Below are 12,889 nucleotides of genomic sequence, written 5' to 3'. Positions count from 1 at the left end.
CCAGTCGTTCATTCAGACTCTAACTTAAAAATCTCAAATCTCATTAGGTTATTAGTGTGTAATAGGCACGAGAGAGAATGCGAGTGAGTATGTGCGGTGTCTGGGGAATGCAAATGTTTATCTGTAGGAAAATATTATTAACGATACCACCACCACTTACAGAGGAATACAGTCAACTGCATTAATGGGAAGGTTATATGATGTTACAGAGGCAAACATATGGGTCTTTTTCCACTGGCTGGTATTATGGTTCCAGGTGTTATAGTGCATTTGTTGTGTATCAGTGTAATTTTTTCCAAGCTGTGATGACAGATACATATTCTAAGAAGACATTCATATCTGTATGTGAGTAACTGTGAGCATGCTGACTTTCCACGTGTTGTTGTGTGAACACCCTTAATTTAAGGCGGTGATACTTGGGTCACTTTTGAGGCAGTTGCAACAAGCTATTTATTTTCTTTCTATATTTTTTATTACTTTTTTATGGCTACTCTTGGTAAGAGAGATGGTGCGGGCATTACATGGTTTTCTTTTTCAACACTTTCTCATACATTTATCAAATTTTTTTTGTTTGTTTTGTTTTGTTTTTTTTTTTTCCCCATCTGCCGTGCCTCAAAATGTTTCTAGGTATCGTGGTCCAAAGCAGAGTTAATTATAAGGGAGGCAGGACTCATAGAGATAAAGTTCATACAACCAGACTCAGGTGCACAGATTTTTTTTAAATGCTTTTCAGTATTTAGCCACTGTGGATGTGATGTTTTTTTTCAATGTGTATTTGAAAAAAAAATCTCAAATGTGAGAATAACCACCTTCATATTTGGGTAAATCACACAGTCATGCTTTGTTCTAAAATTTTGTGTATGAATTGGAATGTTTTACCTGGGTCTGGTTCTGTCTCCAGCTTTATGGATCAGTCTCTAATGGTGGTATCTGGGATATGACAAAAAGATTTTTTTTTTCCCTGTACCTAAATGACCAGTAAAAATAAAGATTACTTAGAATCTGCTTTACTGTTTTTATCTTCCTTTGTAGTAAGTGTAATCATGTTTAGGAGGAAAACAAACATATGATTTATCTCATAGTTACATTTATTGATAGGCCATCTTTTAAGCAAACTGGTCTACTGTGTCTTGCAAAAGCATACCCTTCTGTAAACTTCTCAACAACTTTATTTGTGACCTGTCTGCAGTGTGATTTGGCCTTCATGAAGCCCATCGTAAAGCTAAGGTGAACTCTGAAATCAAATGAATGCACAAAACTTTACTTAGGGGCATTAGGGTAAAAAAGATGCATGCGACACTTTTAAGATGTTCAATTTTCAAATTGCAACAAGAAAGAATAACAGTTATCCTTTATTTAATTTGGTAGTACATCAAAATGGAAACAGTCCAAGTGGTTTAAATTATGTTCCAAGTAACTGCATTTTGCTGCAAATATGTGGAGTTCCAGCAGAGTGTGCTGTTTTCAAATAATAACTCTTCACCCTAGAAGAAAAACAAAACAAGCCCCTATCATCCACAGCAGCAAAGTGGAACTTCACATGGTGCTGCTGTCCTTGGTACTGAAACCAACAAGCAGACCACCCTTTAACCACAGTCATTCATGCATTATGCTGGTAACAATGATAAGTAATTTTACCAACAGATAGTCAGTCGTTGGATGTCGTTTGAGCAAGTATAATGTGTATGCTTTTCTCACCTGGACCGTAAAATGTAAAAGGCAAAAAAAAAAAAAAAAAACTTTTTCCAGTAATCAGACATGATTATCAATTTATTACACTCCAAAAAGGAGAAAATAAATAAACAAGACAGGACACAATTCGTTCTTTAAAACTTTTATGTGTCAAATACAAAATTTATATACAAAGTTGCCAAAAATAATAATACAAACAACATTTTTCTAAAAATAGATCTTTAAATAGTTTATCCAATAGCTTTAATATACATATTTGACAATATTCCTGCGAAAAATGCCTTGGAGTTACAAGATAATTGCATTGTGTTTTTTCATTAAGCATTTTAAAGTCAACACCAGAAACAGTTTAGGCAATCTGAAATATATATTAGATATTTCTACATTTCTATACAGCCTTCCATAAAATTAATATTGTCATTGATAAAACAAATTTGCTGCTCCAATGTGGGTGTTTCAAAAGAGATGAAGCACAAACAATAATCCGATATTGGCATTGTTAAATTAGAAACTCTTTTCTATGTACTAATTGTGATAATTACTGATATTTAACGAGATGCATAGAAGATAATACAGTAGTTGAAAAAAGCCTGAGTCATATTACTGACCTGAAAAGTGACACCCTAAGACAATGATCAAACAATTATCTCTTCAATAATACACCTGATAAAAAAAAAAACATAAACATTGTAGATAAACATGTGAATAAGAGAAAGATCAAGTAGTTTTAAAACTGATGGAAGACTTGAAAACAACTGAGAAGGTGAGCAAGTTCACCGTACAACTATCTGTAGAGAAAAAGTCGTGGCTTTATACACACTTTCATTCCCTGCCATTTAGTGGCTTTTTTTTAAGCCTTCTTATAAATGTGTAGCAATTTGTGTATCAATGCTCTACACCACACTGAGTGGACTTTAAAAAGAAATAACAAGGCTTAGATTTTACAAAGAGCGATGAAGGAGATAATTCTGGAAGTAAACCTTTACATTATTCCTACATAGTTGTAAGTGTATAAATACCTATTTACATACAAAAGCTCGTCAGCTTTATAAACTTTTCTCTTTTCTCACTCTCCCCCTTAATATTCTTCAAATATTTATTTATTTATTTTTTTTTGTGTGTGTGTCAACCTTCTTCTTTCAGTGTCCCAAAACGGGGATCATGTTTATACACAAACAGTGAGGGTTTTCAGAAGGAATTGAACAATTTAGAGACAATACCTGTTTTAGCTGAATAAGAGCTCCAGTTGTCAGTCTTTATGTTAATGCAAATGAAATTATTCCCTCCTCAATGTCTTACACAAAGACATACATAAGAGATTTATTGAAGTACAGCAAATACAGGCACTTGGAGTACGTATAAAGTATATATACACTTTTGATCAGTCTTCTTCTAAAAACAGTTGTGCTTTTCCATATTGTGCCCCTGCATGCAAGCAAATAAAATATGCCACCGGTCTGATATTTATTCGTCCTCCTTAAGTTTATGTCACTGGTCAAAGGCCCAAGGGTGGAAGTGTTCAGTACCCAGCAGCACTTTCCCCAGCCTTTGCAGAATCCAGGGGTACCAGTGGAGCCCATCGTTCTGCACTTGAGATTGTCCTGTTATTCTGTAAATAAGTCTCAAAGGAGCCAAGACCCAGTGGGACAAATAGTGACTGTCCACGGCAGCGTAGCAAGATGCTAACACGCTGTTCACCACTATAGACCCATGCTGGGTGAGCGGGGCATACAGCCCAGTGCTTGTCTGCTCCTCAACAAACGTCACAACTGAGAGTCTTGGATCTGACTTTGATCTGCCAGAAGATGTAAAGACACACTGTCCAGGCTGGACTTCGCTGGCAAAAACTGTCCTCATACCTGCCTCATGTCCCCTCCTCTGCCAAATGGAACCAAAAAGCTTTGTGTCCTGAGATGTTTCTTTCTGCCCTGACCCGGTCAGTCTGCTGGGACATTCTGTGACAAAGATCAGGTGAGCGGCCGTGAGCGTGATGTTATGCCCCCCATCCGTCCCGATAACATAGAAGGTCCTGGTGGCATTGGGCTGGCGGTCCAGAAAAGACACAACGGGGCTGTAGAGGAGCGGAGCGTGGACATCTGTTGAGGAGGACGCAAGGACACGGTCGCCGGGGAGGAGGTCACGCATCTGTTTGATGCGCCCACCTTCAATGGTGACCTGAGCGTCGCCAGGGAAACATCCTCCGGTTTTGGCTGCCACTGAGTGCTCTGAGGGAGTGAAAGAAGAAGAAGAAAAAAATATCCATCTATTTATTTTATTTAAATCTATGAAGTTGTGCTCTTTATTGAATGGTTTAGTTTGATGTACAAAACATTAAAAAAAGAAAACATAAAGAAGGGGAACATGTGGTTGAAATAAAGTACTGATACGTCCTAGCTTGATTTTCATGGTGAAGTTTTCTAGTACAACTAGCTAGATTCATTACACCTGCTCCTTATTCCAGGTCACTTAGTGATCCATAAAGCAGGTGAGACTTTGACACGGACTCAAGAACAACATTATCTCAATTCAATCACTGAGGGGTTGTTAACATTTGTATAGCAGTATGACTCAGGTTCAAACTATTTGCTCTCTGTCTGCCTTTGGTCTCTCTCATTATAACTGAAAGTCAAGTGCATGACCAGAACAAATTTCAGAAACACATTTTCCACTGGTTGCTTATGAGTTGACATATTTTATGAGTGTTGCTTTCACCCTTACTTATCTTGGATATGCAAAAAAAAAAAAAAAGAAAATCTTTTTAGACTGTACCTGGAGCTAATTCAAGTCTCTTAATTTTTTTTCTTTTTTTTTAAGAATGATGATATTCACAAGACGATTATAGAGAGATCACTGGAATTTCTAAAACGCTGACCTACTTTCGCAATTTATCATGTTTAATGGGTGCTGCTCTAAGAAAAAAGAAAGCAGCAAAAAGTAATTCCAATATATGTCTGGGAAGAAACGCCTCTTCACAAATAATTAACCATAACTCTTACAAATTAAAAAAATTCTATAAACACTTTAATAACAGACTGGATGTTCTTACGGTACTCACTGAAGCTCAATATGGATTTAGAGAAAATAGATCATCTGCACTAATAGATTCACTAGATAAATTGAAACATTCAATTACGTAACAATGGCTTTTGACACAATAAATCTTGACGTTTTACTTATGAAACTTGAGTAGTACGTAATCAGATGAGCAGTATTATAATGGGTATGGAGGTATTTGATGATCAGAAAACATTTTGTTAAGAAGAATGAATTTTGTCTCATATGTTTGAACATTCCTTGTGGAGTCCCCCAGGGGTCAGTGTTGGGCCCAAAATTGTTTGTTTTTCATGATCTTTGCAAAGTATATGTTCTTAAACTAGTTTTATCTGCAGATGGCACTATAATATTTTATTATACTGGGCTATAAATAATGAGACGACTAAAATATATTTGATATACCCAATGGCTAATCGTAGACAAATTAGTTGGAAATCGCATATAAAGTGGATAACAAAGTATAGAAAAGCATATCTGTATTAATATGAAGCCAAAAAGGTTCTGGGTAAGAAAGTACTTTTAAGCTAATTTGAATAAAGGAGCAAATTATTTGATAGGATCAGTTGGAATGTATGTATGATTGAATTGTAATGACTTATTTTGTAAAATCCCTCGAGATGACATGTTGTGGTTTGGTGTCATATAAATAAACTGAATTGAATTACATACATTTTTTTTGTTAATTATATTTAATTTAGACATGGGGTAGAATTAATTAAGTTTGTACTCCTGTCCATGCCATCCTTGATATGAGATTGTATTCAGTTTATTCTTTGCTTCTTACACTTTTGTCTTCTTTACTTTTTATTATTGGCATTATTATGATTGTTTAGGGTGCTAATCCGCTGTTGAAAAGCAGTTGTTGCTTCATCCTAACTCTCAGTCAAAAGTAGTTGTCCTGTTTATGTAGTTGCTTTTGTTTATTAGTTAATAAGGCTTGTTTTTTTTGTTGATGGCTTTTTAAGGCATACATTGATAAATTAAAATCGTTTTTCTCAAATAGATTTTGCATGTTTATTCTTTCAATAGATTTTAAAATAAAACTTAACATAAATCTTTATTTTAGTGCAATAATTGAAAATTCACAGTGAAGGTTACACATTCTTTTCAACCATCTTTTCTGCCATTGAGCCATGTTGAGTATGACGGTCTGCAGAAAAGTAAGAGACTCAGTTCAACTCACTGCTCTCTGTCACCTGCTTATTTAAGGGGATTTGTCACTGCAAGGCAGTGATTTGATGCCATCGTCCGGGATCCGTTAGACAGAAGTTTTTTTTGTTTGTTTGTTTTTTTTTTATCATTTAAATGTTTAACTCATCTAGGCTGGATTGTTTGATAAAGGCGATCAAACGTGATTTTGAATTTGTCTGTATGAATGAACTGAATTCATTTCTTTGTAACATTCCTTGAGATGAAATTTGTTCTGACTTGGTGATATATACACATAAACTGAAACCAAATTGAATGTTTGAGATAAAAAGTAATGTCGTTAATCATCTATGGCTGATCAACAAAATAAATAATATTCTTCTACATATATCCAGTAAGACTGGTTGGGTTAAGACGATTAAAGTTTAACGTTTCACCTTGCTTCAGCTTTAGATAAAACACAGAGTACAAGCTTTTAAATCAAAGTTGAAGATGTATACAATGTATACTATTTTTTTCCCCTACTGTCTGATACTAAATCAGAATAATCCATTCCTGTTTTAAGTCAGCTAGAGTTGCCTCATTTATTTTAATTAGCTAAATGCCAGAATAATAAGGGAGACACGTTTTGGAGTTATGTCGCCCTTCTCACTGAGAGACATTTCAATCCATGTGATCAGATTTAACTGTGGATAGTGATATTGTCTTTCCAGCATCAACACAAGTTCTTTTTTTTTTTTCTGAGATTGTTTTGCACATTTTGGATTAAAATATGTTCATATGTGAGACACAGAACCTGCCGCCTTAATGGATGAAACGATGGCTGGAAATTCCCATAGTGTTCATACTGGCATATTTGAATGGGTAAGTGTGGCACATTCAGGGATCTGGGAATTATACCCAAGGATTAAGAAATTAATAAAAAATAATGATAATAATTTAAAAGTAATTTCTTCATCTGTCTTGTATTTGGAAATTAGAAACAACTTTAGTAACCCTAACTCATAAGGCCAGAAACAAACAAAACAAAACAAAACAAAACAAAAAAAAAATCAGGTCAAACAATGAACAATGTTTTGTCTTTTATTACAGATCATATGCATATATCATTCAGCTGTATTAAATGGTAGATAAAATTACTTGTTTGGCCTTTGAGGTGCAGTTCTTCACCCAGAATTGCCTGCACAATATATCATGCTTAACTCTGCCTGGATTAATGTTCCCTTTAAGATGCAGTGAGATGAGGTGGCAAGAAAGTGTAGTCGGCAAGAGCTAATGGATAACCTGCTGATTGTATCACCGCAGTCAGAGCACGGACCGAGGTCACGGAGGCAGGAAAGTACACAGACTCAAACGTGGTTCTAGATACCGTTTGGACTGCAGAGATTTAAACCAAGTGACATCCTTATTTTTGGTTGCTGTGAGGTTAAAAAAAAATCCGACTAAATCTGACAGAAATAAGAAATCAATCTTATTGATAAATAAAGGTGCATATAGTTACGTGTGTATGTGTGTGTGTGTGTCTGTGAGGGAGGCTTGTCTTAAGGCAGTCCCAAGTCAGCCAAATATTTGTTCAAGGTGTGTGTGGGTCTGTAAGCCCAAAGGCTGCACAAAAAGGAGGCCTGTGATAAGATTCAGATAAGAGATCTGAAAGAAACTCACTGGAGGCAAAGCAACGGCAAAAACAAAGAGAGAGTTAATCATCTCACAGCCTACTAACCTAGGCAGACTGCTAGAGTGTGGTTTGGCATCAAATAACTGGTGGTACCAGACGTGGGTATATGGGTTTCTAAAATGTTTCAAAAGTTACATGGAATGTTGTCACTTATTGTTTTTAGGAAAATCTAATCTGGTAAAGAACCTGTGGTGGAAGATGTAAGTTAGCTGTAACAATAAGACATGGCAGAAGCAGTCTGTCAGAAATGGAACCAAGGCATTCACATTTAGACTCGATGGACGTACAGTAGTATTCAAAAGTATTCATGTCCCTCAAACCTTTTCAACTTTTTGTCTTGTGTCAACCACAGCATTTTTATGGACTGTATGTTATAGATCAACAAAAAAAATAGTGGGTAACTATGAAGGAGAAGAAAATCGATGCAGATTTTACATAATACATTTACAAATAAAAATCTGAAAAGTGTTGTGCAAATTTGTATTCAGTCCCCCTGACTCAAATCTTTCATTGCATTTAGAGCTGCAGATCTTTTTCTGCAGATCTTTTGAGTAATGTCAGTTTTTCACATCTACAGACTTAAATTCAGTTGTCCATTTCAAAAAATAAAAAATAAAAAAACACAGCTTAAGCTCAGTCGGACAGCATCTCTGAACTTAAATCCAATTTAGCTCTGGTGCTTTACAGTGTCATTGTAACATATGAATATGGTTTGATCTAAACCGGGGGCTTCCCCAAGTCCAGTCCTCAGGATCATCCATGCATCCACTCTCCAACACACACAAATCAAATGGCTGAATTCCCTCATTAGTACGTCACTCGGCTCTGCAGAGGACTGGCAATGAGCCGTTCATTTGACTTGAGCGTGCATCGACTGCAGGATAGTAGCTCTCGGTGGACACCGCCCTGATCTAAACCATTCCATCAGCTTTAGGTCATCAGTGTGAGGCGAACCTCCGCTCCAGTCATTCAGGTTTTCATTCAGGATTGCCCTCAACTTAACTCTAGCCACGTCACCAACTCCAATCAGCTGCCATCACCCTTTTTTTTAAAAAAAAAAAAAACATCTCCACGTCATGATACTACCAATACCATGTTTCTAAGCAGACATGTTGTGTTTATGGTTTTCTTCCATGTAACCCAAAAAGTTCAAATTTGGTCTCATCTAACCAGGGCATCTTCTTCCACATATTTCCTGTGATTCTTTTGATGATGACGGATTAAGCAGTGATCTTTACTTACTATTTCATAATTCAATGATATCTAAATGCAACCTGTTGGCCCACAAATTTTTTGAAAGGTATCAAAGTATAGCAGTAAATGAAAATCATGTATTCTTCCCACTTTGTCTACTGTTTTTTGTTGGCCTGTCACATAGACTACCAATAAAGTATGTTTAAGTTTGTGGTAGAACTGCAGCAAACTATGAATGTCAAGGACTAGGAATACTTTAATAGGCACGGCATTTTCATATGTGCACTACATTCTGGAAAAATAGGTATGTAGCACAGATAGTATACGTGCCAAATTCTGATAAACTGATAAATTTATCATAAGCCCTGACGATAAGATGAGACTGCATAAAGCAGAGATCACAGGTGCACACCCTGTTTTGATTGGTTCCCAGTAGGCTTTGCACACAAACACCTTCACAAAGTGATAACACAGGTGCTCAAAGCGAGGCTGCACAAGTAGGGAGTCACCCCACAAGGTGTCTCGCATCAACCTCATTAGTGCTAACAACAGCTGGCCGCAAACACAAAAAAACACTTTGAAATACACATAAAGGTAGTTCTTACCTGACTTCACGCTACAGTGAACGTGGGCTTTAGACTCATAGTAGACCCAGTCAAATCCAGCCTCTACAGCCAGGCGGGCCAACATGGCATACTTATTTTTGTCCCTATCAGAGAAAAAGGTCTGAATCAAAATAGCAAAAAAAAAAAAAGACATCTGCAAAAGTCAAGAAATATTCAGTTCTACAATTAGATTTTAGAAGTAAAGTACATATAGTTTGCTTTTTGAAAGCTTCACACGTTAGCTTATTGATAGGTTTAATAACAAATCATTCATAATTTCAAAGAGCTTAAATGTTAGTCTCAAAATGTGTATCAAGCTTGTTTCTCTTACTTGTCTGAGGTGGTGATGTCGACAGCACGCCCCTCGTAGTGCAGCGAGTCGATTGAGTGATGACCATCCTCATCCCAGCCCTCTGTTACTCTCAGCTTCACACCTGGCCACATGTTCATCACAGAGATGGCCAAAGAGTTCAGCTTGTCTTTGCAACGCTGGGCGAGACAAAGAAAAAGCAAAAGAAGTTAGAGAAAAACAATCGAGGACGATTCAGCTTCTGTTCGGTTTATTTATGGAGCACCATTTCACCACAAATACTCTCTCGAAGCACTTCACAAAACTAGCCAAAGAAATTCATTTTATAAGAACATATGAACAAACCCATCCAAAATATTCTACTCCTAAATCATTTTAAAATCAATTACATTTGTATTTGATCATAGTCATATTATAAAACACTCAAACACAATCAAAGCTTTTTTATGTACATTTAAAATCAGTTATGTATTGACCAAAGTGCTTGAAAAAGAGTAAAGTGTAAAGCTTTAGCAACAAAGAAACAATAAAAAAACAACTTTAAGATACAATTAAAGAGGTAACAGTCGAGAAGCTTTTTGTACCTCTGGTTTTGGTTCTAAATTTGTATTTGCAAATGTTTAACAATAGTTGTTATTTAAATATCAGAACTCGTGCTCGAGTGTGATGGTGTAGTAGTGTATAAATTTATACAAAGTTTATCTGAGGGAGCCCAGCTGTTTGAATTGAATCACTCATTTTGCATAAATTCAATTGAATCAAAAAAACACATTAGTGATCCCAAAGCGGAAGTTTAAAAATTCACTTAAGTCAATCACTTATCAAGCATGAGGTGACAGTAGAAAAGACTGACTCCCATTTAACAGGAATAACCTTGGTTCTGTTGGAGTGATATTGCTAAATTATGTTAAAACAACAACCCATCCGATCACACCGAGTCACTGAGTACACAACAATCCCTCATTATGAGCAAGCACATGGAGACAGTGGACAGAAGTGACTCTGTAGAAATGTCTTTGAGGATCTGGCCCAGGAGGGGGCTTATGCCAGAGCTGGATGGGAATTAAGAAAACAGTGCAGACATACAATGATCACAGAAACAATAGACTTTGTGGTAAATACGACTCCATAACTGTCTTTATCTAGAAGAGAGGCACAATAAATCAAAAAGCACTTTGCCAGTAGTACAAGAGTGAGAATTACATGCGCATTTATCTAGTTGAAGGATTATGGTTTTGTTCAGGAAATAGATACGTTTATACAGAGAAAGACAAAGCCAGATTGATCTTCACGAGAAGAATAAAAAAGATGGGCCGAAAAGCTGACTCTGTGAGACCAAATTTTGATCAACGAGTTTGGCTTTTTGGTGATTCAGCAATGCCAAAAATTGACCAACAGACTCTAGAAGTATCATTTAATTTAAAACAACTCATATCAGTTCAATAGATGTTTCTTTTAAACAGTTAAAAAAAAGCATAAAGAGCACAAAAGAAGAAAAAAAAAAGTTATGCACTGAAACCAAAACGTTGAGTCTATGAGTATAACAATATGTGCACTTCAAATAATTGCTGCGAGTTCCAACTGTGTCAGGTGAATGGTCAAAGTACACACAACTGTGATTGCGGTGTTTGCTTGACATCCATTCAATGCGAATACACAAACCAGGCTGAAAGTCAAGGAGTGGACATGCATTTTAATGATTTGCAAATATGAGAGGTTATTGCGTAAAATAACCACTGCTCAAGCTGGCAGGATGCAACCGGCATAAAAATAGATGTCTCTTATGCAAAAGCATGAAATGAATCGAGGGTTAGGACTACTTCCCAATGATTCACTTATGTCCGGTCAAATGGAAAATTATAGCCAGATTGGGGTCAGTGAAGGCAACACTTGAAGGCAGCCTCCGCAGCGAAGTATGTCAGGTAGCAGAATCCAGAGGTGAAACCAAGAGTTAATGGAATCAATCACTTTGGTTTAAACATTCAACTGACAGCAAACATTCAGCAGACAATTGGAAGCAGCAGCGTGGCTAATCTGGTTCATTCAGCTCAGTGTAATTTGATCTCCCTGATAAACAAAATGATCTCGAAAATGGCACTTTAACCGAGATAAGACCCTGTTCCGTATCCCGCCTCCCCCACCCAGCTTTACCTGAGTCATAAGCCTGTCTGCGCCCGTGTCCTCCTCATCTTTAAAGATTATGTCTGTATTGTAGTTCGGCGTGAGCTCCTTGAAGCGCTCGGAGTTGCGCGTAATTTTCCCCTCGGGTCGCCCGCTCGCTCCCAGGGTCTTTTCGGCCACGTTTGGGCTGAACTGCTTGTAGGCGAGCGGGATGAGCTTCTTGGGGAGCCGCCTCTTGCCGTATCCCCTCCCCGGCCCGCAGCCCTCCGAAGCAGGTGCGAGGAGGAGGACAGAGGCGCACAGAGAGGCTGCGAGAAGGAGGAAGGAGATCCGCATCGCCCCGGGGAAAGGAGGGAGGACTCTCCCGTGGGGGAGAGAGAGAGAGATGTCTTCAGTGCCACTCCGGTTTAGTTTCCATTTGTCCGGGAAAAATAAAGCACAGCGTCTGAAAATATTGGATGAAATAAGGTCATCCCCTGGTCTCCATGAGGCACCATTGGAATACCAAAAAAGTTTGTTTTTTCTTTTTTTTCTTTTTTTGTACGTCTACAAACTAGAGGAACTCCGCTCTGAGCCGCCTGACGGAATCAGCAGTAAGTGTGCTGGCTGTAAAGTCCGTGTATTTAAACAAACAGGTTCAAAGTCGATTTGGTGGGTGTGAGAGTTAAAGAGAGAGAGTGCGGCTGCTGACATCCAAGTTGCAGTGTTGTGGTTTCTCTGCCCTCCTCTTTCTTGTGCACCAGGGTATCTGGAAGAACATCGGCCCCTTGTGCGCTCTTTTTGCTCGATGCCCTGCTCTGGATTTCTCCATATGCGACAAGCTGCAGCTTTCCAGTTGAATTGAAGGGAATTGGGTGATCCACAGTGATCTGTTGCCACTTCAGACCGCACCCTGCCAGTCCTGCCCTCCCCTCCTTCTTCTCCTCCTCTCTCCCTCTGCGCTCGCTGTCCCTGCGCTCTGCCACCCAAACCCGCCCCTCCTGGGCACAGGGCGCACTGGAGAGTCCGGTCCTCATCTGCTGGAAGGCAGGAGAGCCTAAGGGCTTTCCCACCGTTCCTTCTCTGTCTTTGTCCTTGACCACCTTCCAT

The 12,889-nt window shown here is 38.0% G+C and overlaps 1 protein-coding gene across 1 annotated transcript; it reads right to left on the bottom strand.

The window, feature by feature from the left end:
* Positions 1–2,990: 2,990 nt before the first annotated feature.
* LOC103156546 (indian hedgehog B protein-like) lies at positions 2,991–12,608 on the bottom strand. Its single transcript, XM_007578637.2, has 4 exons — positions 11,831–12,608; positions 9,701–9,858; positions 9,370–9,473; positions 2,991–3,917 (listed from the first exon to the last, which is right to left on the bottom strand). The coding sequence occupies exons 1-4, from the start codon at positions 12,134–12,136 to the stop codon at positions 3,181–3,183; spliced, it is 1,305 nt and encodes a 434-aa protein (XP_007578699.1). The 5' UTR covers positions 12,137–12,608; the 3' UTR covers positions 2,991–3,180.
* Between the last annotated feature and the right edge of the window lie 281 nt (positions 12,609–12,889).

The sequence above is a fragment of the Poecilia formosa genome, unplaced genomic scaffold (assembly GCF_000485575.1).
Source record: "Poecilia formosa unplaced genomic scaffold, Poecilia_formosa-5.1.2 Scaffold486, whole genome shotgun sequence".
NCBI lineage: Eukaryota > Metazoa > Chordata > Actinopteri > Cyprinodontiformes > Poeciliidae > Poecilia > Poecilia formosa.
This window is presented reverse-complemented; position numbering and strand designations above follow the sequence as displayed.